This window comes from Lacerta agilis, chromosome 3, assembly GCF_009819535.1.
Source record: "Lacerta agilis isolate rLacAgi1 chromosome 3, rLacAgi1.pri, whole genome shotgun sequence".
Classification (NCBI taxonomy): domain Eukaryota; kingdom Metazoa; phylum Chordata; class Lepidosauria; order Squamata; family Lacertidae; genus Lacerta; species Lacerta agilis.
The window spans coordinates 86,346,868-86,365,600 of record NC_046314.1 but is presented as its reverse complement, the minus strand read 5'-3'; the positions used below and the strand labels follow the sequence as shown (position 1 = coordinate 86,365,600).

At 42.0% G+C, this 18,733-nt stretch overlaps 1 protein-coding gene across 2 annotated transcripts in view; it reads left to right on the top strand.

Moving 5' to 3' along the window:
• The window catches only part of ALK (ALK receptor tyrosine kinase), a 269,183-nt gene that overhangs the window by 73,581 nt on the left and 176,869 nt on the right, over window positions 1–18,733 (top strand). The window contains exon 2 of one of the 2 annotated variants that reach the window (XM_033144624.1): window positions 8,464–8,591. In XM_033144624.1, the coding sequence (XP_033000515.1) occupies window positions 8,573–8,591 (19 nt within the window). In that variant the 5' untranslated portion in view covers window positions 8,464–8,572. Of the gene's footprint in view, window positions 1–8,317; window positions 8,592–18,733 lie in introns of those variants that run through there. The other variant, XM_033144623.1, reaches the window with a different exon arrangement.

Genomic DNA, 18,733 nt, shown 5'->3' with positions numbered 1-18,733 from the left:
CTATGCACTCTTACCTGGGAGTCCCACTAAACTCACTGGATCTGAGTAAACATGTATATAAAATTGTACTCTGAGAGGTAGAACTTAAGAGACATGTAACTTGGAGGTAAACAGAAAATGCACATATCTAAGGTAAACCACCGGAATAAATTTTACTTCCTCTCCTGTCATTGGAAGTATAGTCTGTATGTAGAACTGTCTTGCAACAAAGAAGATATATTAATACGTAATTCCCTCACACCTTCAATTGTTTCAACATGTCCAGAGAAGTTTATGCGCACTACTTCAATTTGAGTTCCATGGAAGGAAAGTAGGATATAAACGAACTGAATATATAATACAGTGTTTTAAAACCCTTTGCCATAGGTCAGCAGCAGGGTATTTTATGAAACAAGTTATCCCATCAAAAGTGGTGAAATATGTCTAATAGAAATCTGATGGAAATATGAATAGTTAACACAGCAGCTGATAAAAATTGTCCTGTACCACATGAAGCCAAAAGACAAGGTGTTTTCCATTCCTTTGGCATTCTAGTTTCGAAGGCAGCATTTGTTGTTGTTGTTTAGTCGTGTCCGACTCTTCGTGACCCCATGGACCAGAGCACGCCAGGCACTCCTGCTAGTCAAAAGTGCCAGGTTTCAAGGGAGGTGGGTGTTGTCCACAACAGTTTGTTGTATGTTTGTCATTGCTGGCATAAATAAATAACTATTTAATTTGTGTATTCTACATGATGCTACCGTCAAACACCACCCTGTAAATTGGGATTTATCCAATATGGAGATAAATTGGAGAAAATCTGACTCCAAACCATTCCATAGCACAGACAATTTGTTTCAGTGTTTTAGGCTCAGTCCTTCCTTCCTTCCTTCTCCTTTCTTCTACTGCCTCTTCCATGCCCACTACTTCCCCAATGCTTTCATTTCTTTTCTGACTGTGCTTACAGCTGTTTCCAGTGCACAAAACCAGAAAACTGCACGTGCAAATTACATTAAAAATTATACACTATATACTGTACATTGGGCAGCAATCTGAAAAATGTGTGCTCAGACTTTTCAATTGTGTCAGGAGCTTAGGCTATAGTGTATATATTTCTTTTGATCCCTCGGTCCAGGAGTTTGACCTACATGCCGCTGCTATAGGGCCAGGGACTCCCGGTTTACCCTTTAACGGGCCCTGCAAGTGCCGTCGCATTGGAAGGGAGCATGCAAGCGTCCCCTCCCAACCTGATGATAGACTTTTGCCAAGGCCTAAGACCGCCAAAGTTGTGACAAAATGCTGCGGGGAAGGCAAAACCTGCCAGTGCAGGGGAAATTCCTTCCCGGTTCCGAATACGGCAACCATCTTAAGACCACAGCAGCGCCCGCTGACCTGGAATGCAAAATGTTAACCTGTAAGGAAAGCATTGTTAACTTGATGGCGCAAATTGTTAACCTGTAAGGAAAGTATTGTTAACTTGATGGCGCAAAATGTTAAACCTGTAAGGAAAGTATTGTTAACTTGATGACTGCTGCCTTCAGGCGAAATTATACGGAGAGAAGAATTATTAATTTGTGGGAGGGAGGGCAGGTGAACCTGGAAGGAAAAAAGACTAAGAGGCCTGGCTGAAGGGCTCAGCCTCTTTTATTTGACCCGCCCATTGTCCTACCTGGGCGGGTCAAAGGCCAACCTAAGCAGGTGGGTTGCACCTGCCCAGGTAACCCCCGCTCTGTGCCGCAAACCCCGCCCACCTGTGGAAGGTAGGCTGGAAATTGTGTTTCAGGGTTTTTTGTTTCCAATGCAGGGAAACTGCTTTGCAATAACTGGCTTGAACTCTACCCCACTCCACTGTCACTTTCCTCATGTGAATCACTCACTTCAGAAACAAAGCAGTTTCAAGGCACCCAGGTTGCAGATTTTTAAATTAATCTGGCCCCAAATGAGCCTTCCATCGTCTTGAATTCCAGCAGCATAAAATACCTGCCCAGCATCAGCACCAAAAATTTAATATAGTTTCCGCGGTAAACTATGGGAGACCCGAGAATTTGAAAGTAAAGTTTATTGCACTAGTAACTCAGAGAAGCAATTCCTAAAACTCATGACACTTTTAGCCAGGGGGTTAGTAGTAGCAGAGAAACAAGAAATCATTTTGTTGAGGGCTACCATGTACCTGGAATTAAAATCTATCTGTCATGGAAACAGTAAGGAATGTTTCGCGTGACACACAGATGCTCCCACATTTCAGAGTAAATCATATCCAAAGCTCTATGAGGGGTCCAGCTGTTTTTGTTGCCAGAGTTTTAAGAGACTCGGGCAAGACTGGGTTAAAGAACACAGAGAAGCCTCATGCTGAACTGTATTTGGGACTCCTCATGTCTCTTGCCAGTAAATCATACTCTTATATCTGCTAGCACATCTGCACATAGAGAGGCTTCCAGCTTGTGGAAATCAGTGTTGCTGGATAAGTTTCAAATTCTGTTATTGGTAATGATTTAGAGAATACTGTGTTGCAAATTTTGCAGCAGTTGGGCTTGGATCTTTTGCTTCCCACTCTTACAAGAAGGATAAAAGTTTGTCTTCTTTATTGCATGTTCAGGCCCTTTCAAAATCATGCGATTATTGACTTCTAAATATTTCTGAATTATTTCCCCCCTTTCTGAAGATACCACTAAAATTCTCATTAATTCTCTTACTGTATGCAGGTCTGGTGGTTGCAATTAGCTGCTCATTGGTCTTCCTTTATCCATAAAAATACCAAGAATGGTATCTTTGTTTTCTCCCATTTTTCTGGCTCATAAATATGATAGTGTCTTTTTGTTTCCTTGCCCTGCCTTCTTGTCTCTTATGTTCATTTTTTTTAAATATATCTTTCAAATGCTTACAGTTTGTCATTCCTCTTTATCTTTGTTCTTTAATTTATTTTAAATTCTTAGTGCTATACACCAAAGGTGTTAAATCTGGTTCTGGGTTTGATCAGGATTAGAAGCTTCGAGAAACTGAATGTCATTGAAGACTTAGAGAACACCACTCAACAGGGTAGTCATAATACTCTTGAAGGAATAGGAATCATAGAGCAAAATGAAACTCCCCAGTCCAAATGGCAACTAATGATAGTGCAAATTAGGGAATGCAAGAAGAGCTTGCTGGATCAGCCAATGGCCTATCTACTCCAGCATCCTGTTCTCAGCAAGCAAGGGAAACCAGCAAGCAAAAGGGGGACAGAGCATCCTTGAGGAATGCATGGCACCCTGAGCACATTCCCCGCTGCAATGTTTTGTTACAGGTCCCACTTTTTGCAATTTTAATGTTATTAAGAAATGTATCTTTTCTGACTGACGGTCGAAAAAAAAATGATGATGATGATGATGATGATGATGATGATGATGATGATGGTGATGTTATTAAGTCTGCAACACAGGGATAAAATATTTCAGAGGGGTTTTTTCCCCTGGATAACTAAGAACACTGATATTTAGTGACCTCAGACATAGCTATGTGTTGGGAGTGCAACACAACAGGGATCATTTGGTTTGAAGCTTAAAGAGTTCTTTCTATTAACATTAGCCAAGGGGAGTGTGTGTGTGTGTGTGTGTGTAGGTGTTGCTTAGCAACCAGGCAAAGTGGCATGATCGTTGCTGAGACAGCATGTGCTCTGATTGGTTGTGTAGTTCTGCAGAAGCTTTCCTCTGTATGTTTAATTTACAGTGGTACCTCGGGTTAAGAACTTAATTCATTCTGGAAGTCCGTTCTTAACCTGAAACTGTTCTTAACCTGAGGTACCACTTTAGCTAATGGGGCCTCCCGCTGCCACCGCATGATTTCTGTTCTCATCCTGAAGCAAAGTTCTTAACCCGAGGTACTATTTCTGGGTTAGCGGAGTCTGTAACCTGAAGCGTCTGTAACCCAAGGTACCACTGTAATGTCTTCCAGTTTAGGTACAAGGCCTGACCAAAGGAAGGCAAATCTTCCCCGTTCCTTTCCTCTCAAATTATACACTGTTTTTCTCCATCTTTCCCAGGAAAGTTTTACGAGACTTTTTCTCTCTGGACTCCGTTTGTGTTATATAAGTGGCTTGGCTAACAACAACTTCTGCAGATGACCACATGGGAGAGGAAGAGCCCAAAGTTTCTAGTCCCTAAGCTACACAAATTGAGTGGCCCTGCGTCCCTTCTCAGCCTGATGGAATAGTGAACAAGATGGCGGAGGGAGGAGTCTAGCTTCTCAGCTGGGAAACTCGTGTAGGGGCCCCTGTATTCCTCTCTCCCTCTGTTCTAGCCATATGATGGTACTGGCTCAATAAGTTGCTAAGGATCAGGAAATATGACTATTTTGTAATGGAGAGAAATGGGGAGAAATATTTGTTGGTGAAGTTTTGGAACTCTTTTTTATTATTATTACAGGCCTCTTCTTTGGGCACTTTTAATTTCTCTTCACAGATTCCTCTGGGTCACCAAAAAGAGAAAAGAAAACCACATAAAAGCTACTAAGATTTTCTTGTTTAGCTTTATTGCAGTCGGTCATCAATAAGGAAACAAAAGAACAGGTGCCTGAAAAAGCCCATTAGAAACATTCTCAAAACATCTCCAGCTGCAATTAAAACAGAAGAGAGAAAAAAAATGCTCAATTGTGTTTTCCACAAAAACAGCAGTATTTAGACATTTATAGAATAATGGTCCTACTATTTCAAGAGACGCGTGGCAATATACTTTTAATAGAATAGAATATTTTAAAAGCTAATTTTATTGTTTAAATTAGACCAAATTCTTAACATTGTATTTTATCAATCATTTTTATTTATATTTTATGTAAACCATTTAGACGTTTTGATGATGGTAAAAGTGGTATACAAATTCTGTTAAATAATGCGTAAAAAATGGGGGTGGTGGTAACGGCTGCCACATGCATATGAAAATGTTCAGTATTGAAATGAACCTTTTCTCCTCCAACTGAATGAAGTGTAGCTTAGTTACCCCTATTCAGGGCCGGCGCGTCCATTAAGGCAAACTAGGCAATTGCCTAGGGCGCCAAAATGGAGGGGGCGCTGGCCAGGCTTGGGCGGGGGGCTAGCAGCAGCTTCTCCGCTGTAGCAGAGAGGTGCTGCTTGCCCCCTACATCACCCTCTGGCTCCCGCTAAAGCAGGCTTTGGCGGGGGGCGGGCAGGATGGGCAAGCAGCAGCTTCTCTGCTACAGCAGAGAAACTGTTGCTTGCCTCTCCACCACCACCCACCTCCCGCTAAAGCAGGCTTTGGCGGGGGGCAGGCGGCGGGGCGGGCGAGCAGCAGCTTCTTCTCCGCTACAGCAGAGAAACTGCTGCTTGCCTCTCCACCACCCCCCACCTCCCGCTAAAGCAGGCTTTGGCGGGCGGCACCAGAAGGTGGTCTGCCTAGGGCGCAAGAAACCCTAGCACCAGTCCTGCCCCTATTACAGTGGACCCTCTAGTTACGTACCGCTCTGGATACGTAACTTTCGGGTTCCAAACATGGCGAAGCCAGAAGTGTATACTTCCAGATTTTGCATGTGCAGAAGCGTTTAGTCGCACCGCGCCTGCGCACAGAAGTGGCGTCTCTGCCTTCGGGTTGTGGACGGGCCCCCAGAACAAATTTAATTCACATCCAGAGGGTCCACTGTATATAACTTAAGAAGCATTGATTTCCTCCCCCTCCCAATCCATCTCTCTCTCTCTCTCTCTCTCTCTCACACACACACACACACACACACACACACTTATATTTATTTTATTACATTTATATTCTACCTTTATTCTTTCATGGAATCCAAGACTGAGTACACATAGCTCCCAGCGAGTATCTCATCCAAGCACTGGCCGGACTCAGAGCAACTTAGCTGGAGTAAGATAGTGACCTCATGTGACCTTGGGTTTTTTAGATTATTAACTTCAGAGCAGGGACTGCCTTGTTTGGCTCAGTTTAGCTTTGATGTTGTTGTTTTTGGCTGAAAGGTAGGGTTAAAAAAACCCTATAAATACAGTGATACCTCGGGTTAGGAACTTAATTCATTCTGCAGGTCCATTCTTAACCTGAAACTGTTCTTAACCTGAGGTACCACTTTAGCTAATGGGGCCTCCCGCTGCCGCCGCACGATTTCTGTTCTCATCCTGAAGCAAAGTTCTTAACCCGAGGTACTATTTCTGGGTTAGCAGAGTCTGTAACCTGAAGTGTCTGTAACCTGAAGCATCTGTAACCTGAGGTACCACTGTAAATAAAATGCAGCAAGACAAGCTTGCATCTCGTTTGTGATGCTAACATGCTGGGAAAAGGGGTTCATTTGCCAGCATACAGAAAAAAAGAGGCAGGAAAGAGCTGCTTAAGGAACTGGAGACAATAACAAGTTACCACAACAAAATCGAAAATTCTTTCTAGTAGCACCTTAGAGACCAACTGAGTTTGTTCCTGGTATGAGCTTTCGTGTGCATGCACACTTCTTCAGCTATCTGAAGAAGTGTGCATGCACACGAAAGCTCATACCAGGAACAAACTCAGTTGGTCTCTAAGGTGCTACTAGAAAGAATTTTCGATTTTGTTTTGACTATGGCAGACCAACACGGCTACCCACCTGTAAGTTACCACAAGTCTGTTCTGGCCATATTGCATCATCATGTAACCACAGTCGCATCCGCACTGCATGTTTTAAACCCTTTCGTACCACTTGTAACAGTCTTGGCTTCCCCCAGACAATCCTGTAGTTTGTTAAGGGTGCTGACCTCACAAGCCTGCAGTTCCCCTGGACCCTCCACAAATGATAGTTCCCAGGATTATCCATTGCTATTGTAAGAGTGCTCTAAATGCAACCACAGAAATGGGCATGAATTAACCCTAAGCAATCTTTCTTATAGATGCAACTGTATGCTACAGTTCTGCTATCTGGAGACACTAATGCTTACATGGGCCTTTTTCCAATGTGCATGTATGTTTGTGTGCTGTTGCCTATGCAACAGTGCTTTTGGTTTTATGTCTCTGAAATCTCTCTTGATGTTTCCATATTAGTGGGTGGAGCTTGCTGGGGTGTATCTGTGCTCAGGGGCGTCTTGCCCATAGAGGCAAGTGGTGCGGGGCACCGGGGCGCCAAGTTTGCGCCACATTCTGGAGGGTGCCTGGGAAGAGGCGAAGGCTGGACTTGGCGCCTCCCAGCACCAGCTCACTGCCCTTGCCCGCTGCGCCAAAGCAGCGCTGCGCCCGCAGCCCCCGCCTCTTCCCCGCCAGAGGAGCCGCTCTCCAGCCGCTGCCTGCCTCCTCCAGCCCTGCAAACCTGCCAACAGCGCTGTAAAAAGGTCAGCAACTCTGGGAAAGGAGGAGCCGAGAGATCTTTGAACCACGGCGCCGGATAGGCTTAAGACTGTGCTCTGTGTTGTTCTCCCCTCCCCTCATTTAGTATTTCCCCACACCCTGCAAGTCCCAGAACCTTGAGGCCTGTGTTGTGGAAATGCATGCTTGCACACTGTATGCACACTGTTTTTTTTTGGGGGGGGAGTCTACCAGATTTAACCTGGACTGGGGAAATCTTGATTTAACGGGACAAAAGTGCAGGCTGCCAGTTGGATGAAGAGGACATCTTGTGGGCAATGCCAAAGAAACCTGAGGCAGCTACAAATACACATTAAACTCCTGTGTAGTTGAGCCCTCCACTATGTGGATTGATTTACAGTGACATGGACAAGCCTGTACACTGCTATTATTTCTGTGCCATTCCATTGAGATCAATAGATAGCCTTGAAGCAGCTTCAGAGAGGCAGGATTTGATGCTTACCTGTGTAGAGTGTGGTGCCTTGGTTCATGACCTTGGTTTCCGAACCCATTAATTCCCCTTAAAAAAAAAAAAAACCACCAAAGGCAGAATGAAACTAAAAGGGGAAATGGCCTGTTTTAATTTTAAAGCTTATAATAGTGTTGGGAAGGAGATGCATTTTGACCGAGTGAAGCAAAATACTTTAGAGAAGTAAGGCTGGGAATTTCAGCTACTCAACAGCCCCTTGAGAGAAACTTACTGCTCTGAATCTGAATAACAGATTGAGATGGGCTAGGGGGGGTTGGGGGAGATGGTATTTAAAGTGTTCCTGTGTGTTACATATTTCACAGCTTCGTTCACGTGGGGAAGGGGGGGGGCAAACATACACACAAAAGTTGTGTTTCTTTTAAAGCATGCATAGACATCTGCAAGAGATCTCCAAGCACAGAATTGTGACAGATCAGAATGGCGACGGGGGGGGGGGGAGGGGTGTCATTAGCTGAATTCTACTAGTAACATCTTGGCTCTCCAGAAATCTCTGCTCTTTAAATTCTATTTTTTTAAAAAAGGAACAAAGCAAGGGCTTGTGTTGGGGAGAAGTAATAGAAAAGCAGCCTAGTAGAGAGCCAATATGATGAGGCAGATGTGGAACAGTTGCCATTTCAACTGCACTTCTTGCAAGCTAGCTCTTTTCCTTACCATGGTTTTCTTCTGTTCTTTCTTCTTGGCGTGCAACAAAAACAGATGGGTGCTTCTCAAGGAAAGAGTTGGACACCTCGAGAAACCTTTTCGGATCTCCTTGGAATATATTGCTAATGGGAACAGAAGTGTAGCTGTCATTGATTCCTTTGCAATGAAGAACTGCAGCACAGGTAAAGATTCTGTCTTTCTCCCCATCCTCATTCTAATGTATTCCACTTACAAGGTTATGGGGACAGTAGCACACATCCATACATACATACATACATACACACACACACATACACATATATGCTTTATTTTTGTAAAATTCTGCCTATGGAAATGCTTTGGGGGATCCCCCCCCCCAATTCAGTGCTTTCATCCTAATCTCAAATCCACTGGTGTCTGCACTAATAGAAAGACGGTGCTGCTTTGGGCACTGAATAGAAAATAAAACTATTAATGGCATGACCAATTGTTTTGTTCAAGTACTCATAATAGAGTAAATAAAGCAGCTCAGTTGTTGTTTTCTACAAAAATTGGATAGAATTTTAAGTTTATTTCTCATACATGCAGTGGAATTATATGCATATTTACTCAGAAGCAAGCCCTACTGTGATCAGTGGGGTTTGTTCTCTGGTAAGTGTGTGCAAGATTAGAGTCTCAGCTTCCAGTCTTATCCTCAGTGATCAAGGAGTAGGAGCTCGGGGTCCCACTGAACATAATGAAGTTTACATCTGAGCAGATATGTAAAGAACTGCATGGTCTGCCCTCTTTATGGCAATATGCTGCTGTTGTCAACTCACTCCCATGGTAGGTGTTCCCAAGCCAACGTGGTGTAGCATACTGGATTCCAAAGAGATCTTCATCCAAATCTCATCCCATCCATGATATACTCTGAGGGATCTCGGGCCAGTCGTACCCACTCTGTGTGCCTCTGCCTGTTCTACCTATTGCAAGGATAAAGCAAGAGGCCATTTTGACTCCCGAAATGAAGGGTGGGATATAAGCAAAATAAGAAACACATAAGAAAAGGTTTCAGATGGGTTGGAGGTGGAGATGACACCAAAATATTGCTTGCATAGAAATCGAAATCAAATCTGGGGGTCTGTTTGAGAAAAAGCCAAAAGAAGACAAGAAAAATTTCTCAAAAGGGTCTGCAAATCGCTAAGTTAAAAATAATTATGATTTTACCTTCAGTGAAATTTTAAATGAATGAAACCAATGCCTGCCATATTTAGAACTGGGGGTCTTTCCGCTTCCTATCTACCTAAAGCTCCACCTCTCCTCTTGAATCCCAGTTCCCTACTTTTGCCTACAACCTAGTGATGCACAACGAGTCTTTCTTCTTCTTTTCTGCCCTATTCTATCATTAGTATTCATTATTTAACACAGCAGTCTGTGACTCTGTTTTGAATAGGCTGTTACTCTTACTGATGTCAAATGAAATTCAATGTTTTATCTAATCAAACTTGATTGATTTGGTGATCTGAATTACCGGTACTTGTGCGTAATATTTCTTGGCTCATGATGAATGTGAAAAAATTCTGGATGCTGCAAAGTTTGGGTTTTGGTCTTTCAGTAACCAGTGCTTTTTTGCTAGAAAAAAGAAGTGCAAAAACTCCTTAGGTTGTTGAGCTTCTTTTAGGGAGCCACCAAAGTTGTACAGGTTGAACGCATCTTACACAGACTTCACTTCCACAACCACTACTTTTTAAGCACTTCCGCCTTGCTTGCCAGGCTCTGGGAGGCTTGTGCAAGGCAGAGTTGCAGTGGTCTGTTGTGATTGCATCCCCTTGACCAGGTGTCCTCTCCCACAATCTGCTGGGTTCAAGTCTGCTGGGTTCAGGTGTGTGTATCTGAAGATGTGTGGCTAGGACAGACTATGGATTATTTTCATTTTCATTATCCCTTCTGTTAGATAAATGCACATTTTTTGTCAATGCTGTGGGACCACTTGACACATTTTAGAGTCTCAGCAGGTTGTAATCTGACCCTGAGACTAATGTGAATGTGGTAAGAATGAACAGGCACACAATACAAGGAGAACCTGGTGGAACTCTAGCGGGGGGCGGGGGAAGCATGTTAACAGGTTTCAACATGGACTAGTTGCTGTAATTTCAAAACTTGCAGTAGGTATGTGCTAAGTTCTTACTGATTTCATATGAAGCAAGATAGCTCCAACTCATAGTACCTGGAGGTAATGTTTAACTCTACGGTTACCACAGTATGTTTTATGCCTTATAGAAAGGCATCCTTCTTATTACACTGAATGTTTGTGTGTGAGAGGATAAGAGCTAATGTTGATTTAGGAACTTAAGAGGGTCTAGATTCCCGTTGTACCACATATTTGTCACGTGATATTAAGACAGCTGCCAAAGTTGCAGTTCTAATCATTTGAAGTTGTTTCCAATTTCTTTTGATGCCGTTTGCTGGAACAAAGCTTTATTATTTTTTTACTTGAGGTTTCTCCTTTTCAAAGAAAAATAACAATACTTCCTTCCACCACTGTGGTGGTTTTAGGATAAATTAAAAACTGTAAAAGCACTCTGTGAAGTATGGTGTACTTTAAAGCCTAGTGGGAGTTGTTATCCAGCTGTGTTTAGGTAACTTAATTCATATCTATGGGCGCTGTGAAGGGCCAGATGGACAGTTTTGCAATTTCTGCTGGCAACAACTTAAATCTAGAATGGAAATGTATAAGGGGAAACATAAAAGTATTAAAAGACTAGTAGGTTTTCTGTTTCTTTGCCTGGCAGAAGAATGACTCAGTGCCTGCCAGTGAATGCTGTCTAAATAGCTAAAGAAGCAGAGCTGTAGGAACGCCCCCCCCCCTTTCTAGGAAGCAGAGCCTGGAGCAGAGAGTTGAATTAAAGTACAGGGGTGTTCATATTACGGTCTTTAGAGCTCAGTGAAGTTGTGTTCCCCCCCCCCTGCATTTCATAGCACTTTCCCCTAGCTGCTCACACCAACAGAGCATTTAATGTCTGGTGTGTATCAATTTGTCACACCTTGGCTGGAGATGAATCAGGAAAGGCTTAAGGACCAACTGGTGTGAAACTGGTTTGAGAAACAATGTTATCTAACAATAGTATTTCACAACAAAGTACAGGATACATATGCATCTTGCACAGCATTGTGCAGACACAGATTAAAAACTCAGCACTGGAAATGAAGTGAGTGCACCGCAAACAAGAGGGTGAACACAGCCTAAATGAATTTTGCAGGTAGAAACCCACCCACCCGGATCTGCTTTGAGGTTTCTCCTCCAACCTTCCAGAGAAGATGTGGGGTTATTGTGGGCAGCACTTATGGGGAGGGAAAATCCACTGGGCTCACAGAAGTCATCCTATGTGCACAATTATTTCACTGGATACAACCCAGGCACTGTGTGTGTGGTGTTCAAGTGATGTCTCATTTTGGGCCAAAGAAATCACATCAAAGTTTCAACAAAAGGGCAATAAAAGGACAAATGAATCTCTGTGTTGCTTTCAAATGCTGCCTTTTCCGAAATAGAGGAGGGGAATAAAAAGCAAGAGGGGGGAGATGAGCAGGGGCGTACGGAGGGGGCAGGCCGCCCCGGGTACCACTCAGGGATGATGACAAGATGGCCCGCTGCCTCCCCCCAGCTCTCGCTCGTGCGCGCCTCCCATCCGGGTGTTCATACGGACTGCCTCTCGCACGGCGACCATATGGGCTGCTGCGTGTGTGCAGTCCGTATGGACGTCATGCATGCGCCGCCTGGCGGTTCACCCCGCCCCTCAGCATCCTGCCCCGGGTGCCAGAGAGGGTTCCTCCACCACTGGAGACAAGCCCACCATTTAAGGTTCTTAAAATGGAGTCCCACCTATGTAATTAAATTCAAGATGAGTTCACCTATTTCCCTATTTGTTCACATCAGCACAGCTTCAGTTCAGTTCTATACAAACACACACACACACACACACACACCAGGGAGCTTTGACCAGTGGGAATGTAATTATCCTATGCAAAGTATAGAGATAAATTAAGAACAGCTCAAGGACTCCAATCGTTGTGAAGCTGGTTTGAAAAACAACACACGAAGCAGTAGAATCTTACAACAAAGTACAGGATACATTATGTCTTGCCTAATGCCATGTGAACACAGATTGAAAATCCAGCAATAGAAACACAGTGAATGCTGAATAAATGAGTGTGTGAACACAGCGAAAGTCTCTGGATCCTTTGCTGGAATTTTGCTCTGCAGTTACTACCTCTAAAATTATGCTTTTCTTTGCTCATTTTTTTATTTCCTTTCCACCATAGATATGTGAAACCACATAGGAAATATTCTTCCAACAAACTGCATAACACCTGTGCTTCAGCGTACGTTGATTCCATGGCAATCTGTCTAATGCTGAGGCACATCCTCCTCCTCCACCACCACCCCAAGAATCATGGGAGCTATAGTTTACCTCTAATATAATTGCAGTTCCCAGTATCCTTAACAAACTGCAGTTCCAAGGATTCTTTGAGGAGTGCTTTAAATGTGTGCGCACAGCCCAAGGGACCAGGAATTCATAAGACCAGGCTGTTAGGAAGATCAGACCCTTGGGAAACATAAGGACTGCTTTCTGGTCAGATCTTCCAGCCCTGTTTGGTTAGAAGGTTTCCATGCAAAGCTGCCTTAGTAATAGTAATTTGGGCACCTGCCCTAAATGCATACTGTATCACACTTTATTTACTCACACCACCACTTTCCAGAGATGGTTGGCAGACCTGTAAGCGGTTGTGTCTGAACTGACTGTGTCTCATGGGATGTTGCTATGATTTAATAGCGTTTGTGAATTTTATAAGTAGGCCACTGACATCAGCTCAAAAGCTAGCCTGGACTTCTACAAGCTGTGGTTTTTGTCTTTGTAAGGCCAGAACCAAAATTTATCCCTTTTTTAAAAGCCATATGTGGTATCAGTAATGTAGTGTCAAAAGTACAATATGTTTTACTGAACCAATGGTAGCTATTGCATGCAAATATCGTAAGAGACTTCTACAAGCATAAACTGCGGCCAAATATCAGTAGCTTTAAGTTTCTTAATTCATTGACCATTCCGATTTCCGTTTTTCTTACAAAGGATAAGCTTTCATCCTTTTGCTCTGGCAGAAGGGAGCCCAGTAAAATGCATGGCATTATTCACTTCATGGTTCTTTTTAAAAGGAATAATTGTTTGTGACAAGTTACCCACTAATATGTGAACCCAGAGCAAAGAATTTACTAACCACTTTTCTGCCATTGTAATTTGTAAGTGACATTATTAACAGTCACCCAATAATTTTTCCATTCCACAAGTACAGTAATTGGTACAGCAATATTTAGTAATTGATGGCAATTCCTAGTAATAAAAGCTGAGTTCATTTCCTGAGTAATGTATTGACTTATTAATGGCATTTAATGGTTTTCTTACTAATACTTTCTTTCATTTTTGAGTAATTAATTTACTAAATCATTTCACAAAAAAACTTAATTAAATTAAAGCACTTAGTAATAAGCACAACTAAGTGACAAGTAATTGTTTTTAGTTAACATCAGTAAATTGAACATGGCTAAGCAGGGGATTTTTTAGTCTAAGAATGGGAGAAAAGAGCACAATGCTTTTAAAATATGTGAGCGTTTATGGTATGGCATGTCTGATAAAAGCATCTTTTCTCAAGCTCAGCAGGCCTGAGAGGAAGCAATTAGCTTTAGGATCTCACGCTTAGAAGTGCAACTGGAAAGGCATATTTTGGAGTTTTTTGTTTTTTAAAAAAGTTAACATCTGAAATTCCTCAGCAGTGATCCTATTAATTGCTTTCAAGGTATCTGCAAGCAAGCAAAGCTCTCTCCAGAAGCTCAGCAGCAGCTGTCAGGGCTGTTTTGTTGGAAGAGTCTCACATCAGCACAGCATATGGAACCGGGGAAGCCTTTAACAGCCCCCCTACATAGCCACTGAGGATCCTGTGCCCCATTTGTGTGTGTGTGTGTGTGTGTGTGTGTGTGTGTGTGTGTGTTTGTTTTCTTCTGTACTATGTAGTCCCGGTTGTCATGCATGGGATGTCATTTTAGTTGCAATAATATAAGCCGTTTGTTCAATAAGTGCCACTAAAATGGCTTTGAATGGGCTTTTTATAGGTCAATTCGGTGCTTGTTGTGCAGCATGAGGTAGGTGGGTTATGCTTTTATATCCCATCAGATTCCTCGACCCTTTAGTCTATCGGTGCACCTTGAGTGCAGATGGGGAAGAAATTTGTCTCAGTTCACATTTGAAGGTGAACCCACCTGATTTTTGCTTTTCAAAACCCTGTGTAAATTGAAACGCACAGGCCACCCTTTGCAAAGTGCACTTACCTGAATTTTCCGTGCAGTTTTCCCAGCCAAGTAAAGTATACAAAAAAATGAATATATTAGGTAAAGAAGAATTACAAAAACGCACCTTTAGGAACATTGCTTTGCATAAATGTATGCGTTAGGCATAGTTTCATAGAAGAAATGTGTTTATTAGGAAAGAATCTGCACTAAAATGATGACAAATTTTCCACGAGGACTACAAAAAACGAAATCCAAAATGGTGCTGAAATGTGGAAACATGGTAACTGAAGAGAACCATCATTTTCTTTAGGTATAATAAATCTGAATTTCATTTAAGGCTGCTTTATGAGTTTTTGAAACAAGCATTGTAACCCCATCATTTTATTTGCACTGTTCTTCTTTAAACATAAATGTGGCTCACAAGGGTGTATTAAAAGGAGAGGGTGATAAGTGACATTTCTGTTACATCAGTGCATGGATTCAAATAAAATACTACTTAAAATTCAAAATATTAATGACCTACAGCAGTCTTGAATCTATGAGGTTTCAGGAGAATTCTTCCACTCCTACTTTGCCACAGCTGGAAATGGAGACTGATCAGAGCCATAAAGTATCATTTTTTTAAATCACTACATATGATTTTAATTTTGCACTTGCCCTTAAAGCCAATCCTAAGAGAAAAGCTGTTGATTCAGTGTAACTAGATGAACTCTGTTATCTTCTTTCTCGGCATCAAATTTATTTTTATTACCATTAATTGGGGTCATTTAGTTTCTGTGGCGTTTTAACTGCTCGGATTTACTGAAATTGTAGAGCAGTAATACCTCACAAAAAGAGAGGCTATTTTAAGACCCAAATGTTTCTCTAACTTAATGAGAGAGCTCTGTGCACTAAACCAGTTTGTTAGTGGATTGCTGGTCCCAGTTTTTGTGTGTCTGAAAACTAATAGTTTTACATAGTAGGCTAGGATCCTAATTTACAGCAGTCCTGTGCATGCCTCTATGTCCCACTGAATTGAATATTTCCAGGTAAGCGGAGCTGGGAGATACATACTCCTACAGAACAGGATTTCAGCTGGAGTCATGTTCAGCAAAACTGGTGTACTTTAAACATAATGTCACATAAAGAAGTGACTTCGAATCCAAACTTTAAGAAAGTAAGATGAGATTTTCTGGATCAGACCAGCATTCTGTTCCCACAGTGGCCAAACAGTTACCAATGGGAAGCCCAAAAGCAGGGTGTAAGTCCAATATGTTCTTTCCATATTCATAACATTCAGACATGTTATTTCCACATGTGAACATATGTGAAGAATGACCCCCCATCTGTTCTCCTCACGAGCCTGTTTTAGATCCAAATATCACTTTTAACAAAACAAAATCCCAGAGTAGTTGTCAGACTTAAGCTCTCAGATTTATTTATGGAAATATCCCTAAAATGTTGTGAAAGTGGAGTAGATGACCCAAAAAGACACATTTTCTAAAGTCTGGTTGAGTTATTAATACTGGCAAGTAATACTTTTTTATATAATTTCTTTATTTTCTAGTACACAGGAAGCAATAACAACCACAATAAAGAGGAAAGAGAAAGGAGATCAAAGCAAGAAAGGAAAAACTAAGGAAGGGTATGAGGAGGGAAGAGGGAGCAGTAATATTCCACGACATTTCCATGCATTCTGGCTCCGATTGCGGTGTTCCATTGTGCCAGAAGCGGTTCAGTCATGCTGGCCACATGACCCAGAAAGCTGTCTGTGGACAAACACCAGTTCCCTTGGCCAGAAAGAGAGATGAGTGCCGCAACACCATAGTCACCTTTGACTGGACCTAACCATGCAGGGGTCCTTTACCTTTTACCTTTATCTAATATTCCAAGACCAGCATTATAATTCCAGACTATTGTCCTTCATAAGCATATTATCCCAAAAGAAATCCATGAAATCCACAAGCATATTTTCCCAAAGAAATCTATGAAAAGAGGGCAGCTTAGGAGTAATACTGACTCTGTATCCGCAACTCCTATGTTCTTTAATCTTCTCCAACAATGCTTTGTAAATGGCATCCCCTGCGGTGCTCCAGATCCTAATTTTAAGAATTGCAAATTTGTAGGACTCAGCATATATACTCCCATATATGCAGTCATACAAATTTTTACTACACCCCTGATAATAAATGCTTGCAATGTAGAAAGGAAAAGAAGAGGAGAACTGAATGGATTAATTGGGAATATAAAATCAAGGCACGTGAAGAATTGGGTTGAGATAGAAATAAACAAGGAGGAAGGGGGAAGTAAAAATGAGCTATGAGAATCAAGTAATTGCAGAACAGTTACATGCGAAAGGTGGACAAGTTAGTGGGCTTTAAGGTAGGCAAGAATTATATTTATTAATGAAGTAAATTTAGCTAAGTGACTGGGGAGAATCAAATTGGCAAGCCCGAGGAAGAATTCATAAACAAATACGTAGCTGACTGAACAGACAGAGAGCCCACGTAAACAAATAGTTGTTCTCTCGGTTAATTAAGCAAAATGATTAAATACAATGGCAATCAATCAGTTCATAAAAATGATTAAATGAAAGACTAAGTACAAAGACAGAGGAACTAGATGATCAGATGAAAATTGGCCCATTATGTTTGGAACAGTTCACTTAAATTATAGTAGAGTGAATGAGGGCCATTACAAAGAGCAATGGCAGGAAGATCGAATAAGCCCTAGAAATGTAAGGGGTGGTGGCGATTACTAGAATGATTGTGGAGGAACAAAGCAGCATTGGCTGCAGAACAAAAGAGAAAGATACTTTCCCAAAATGAGGTGATTGGTAAAAAGGAAGTTGAATAGTAAAGTAAAGAGAGGGAGTTCTCTCCCCAATGCCCAGGACTTGTTTAAAACTACAATATTATATATACCTCAGACCAGGAGAGGTACCTGTCAGGAGCAAAAGGGTGGTAGCATAGTTGAGCAGAGTCAAAGAAGCTATGAGAAGCAAGAAGCTCAGGTCCTGTTTGTGGGATTCCCGTCGTTACGATGTATATGTCTGAACCCACAGGCATCTGAGTTGGCATCTGAGAACAGGATGCTGGACTAGATGGGCCATTGGCCTGATCCAGCAGGCTGTTCTTAACTACTCTATTCTTTCCCCCTGCGCCCGAACCTTTCCAACTGTATTCATGGTTTCATATATTGATTCTGTTACCCTTACTACGCAGATAAATAATAAGTAATGGAATATTCAAGTTCATTGCTCCTATAGTGTTACCATTATTGCTGTTATTGATTTATACGTAGCCACTAGTAACCCCTGAGGTGCAGAATAAGAAAGTGTGCATTATGTTCATGTACTTGCATTAATGAAACATTAAGCCAGAGAATCTTAGCTCTGAAAGATCGGGGAAATCTAAGGCATTAAATTTCTATCATGGAGTCAAACAGCTCATATTTTCTGTAATGCCCTTTAGTAACATGCTATAATATAGTAGCCTACTCTTTAAAATGGTTGTCAAGTGCCCTGCAAAAATGATTAGCTTTCTTTCGCTTAGCTAGTGAGAATGCAGTACTCATGTTATTATTCTGGAGTTGGAAACATACAGTACCTGTTTAGAAACATACTAAATGTTCCTCCTCTACCAGCTCCTCAACAATTTGACTGACTTTCTGGCAGTGGCTCCTACACTGTTTATCTCTGGCACTTGCTTTCCATCCTCACTGCTTCTCTATTATTATTATTTTAGACATTTTTTTTTTAACCTCAGACAGGCATCTGCTATAGGATGGAACTGTGTTGACTGTATATGCGGCTGTCCCTTATCCTTTGGGGGAAAGAGTATGGCCATGAACCTATGCCATTCCAGTTGTTATGCAGTTCCCAGCTTTAATATCCCAGGACAGGCATCTTGGCTAGATGGTTTGTGCAATGGTTTGCTGGCAGCAATAGTTTGCTAGGTGACTACCACTGAGTGCTGCTGAATTGGGGAGTGGGATTCAGCATCCCTTCCAGAAGGCAGCATAGTCTGGCAGCTAAGAAGATAGCAGAGA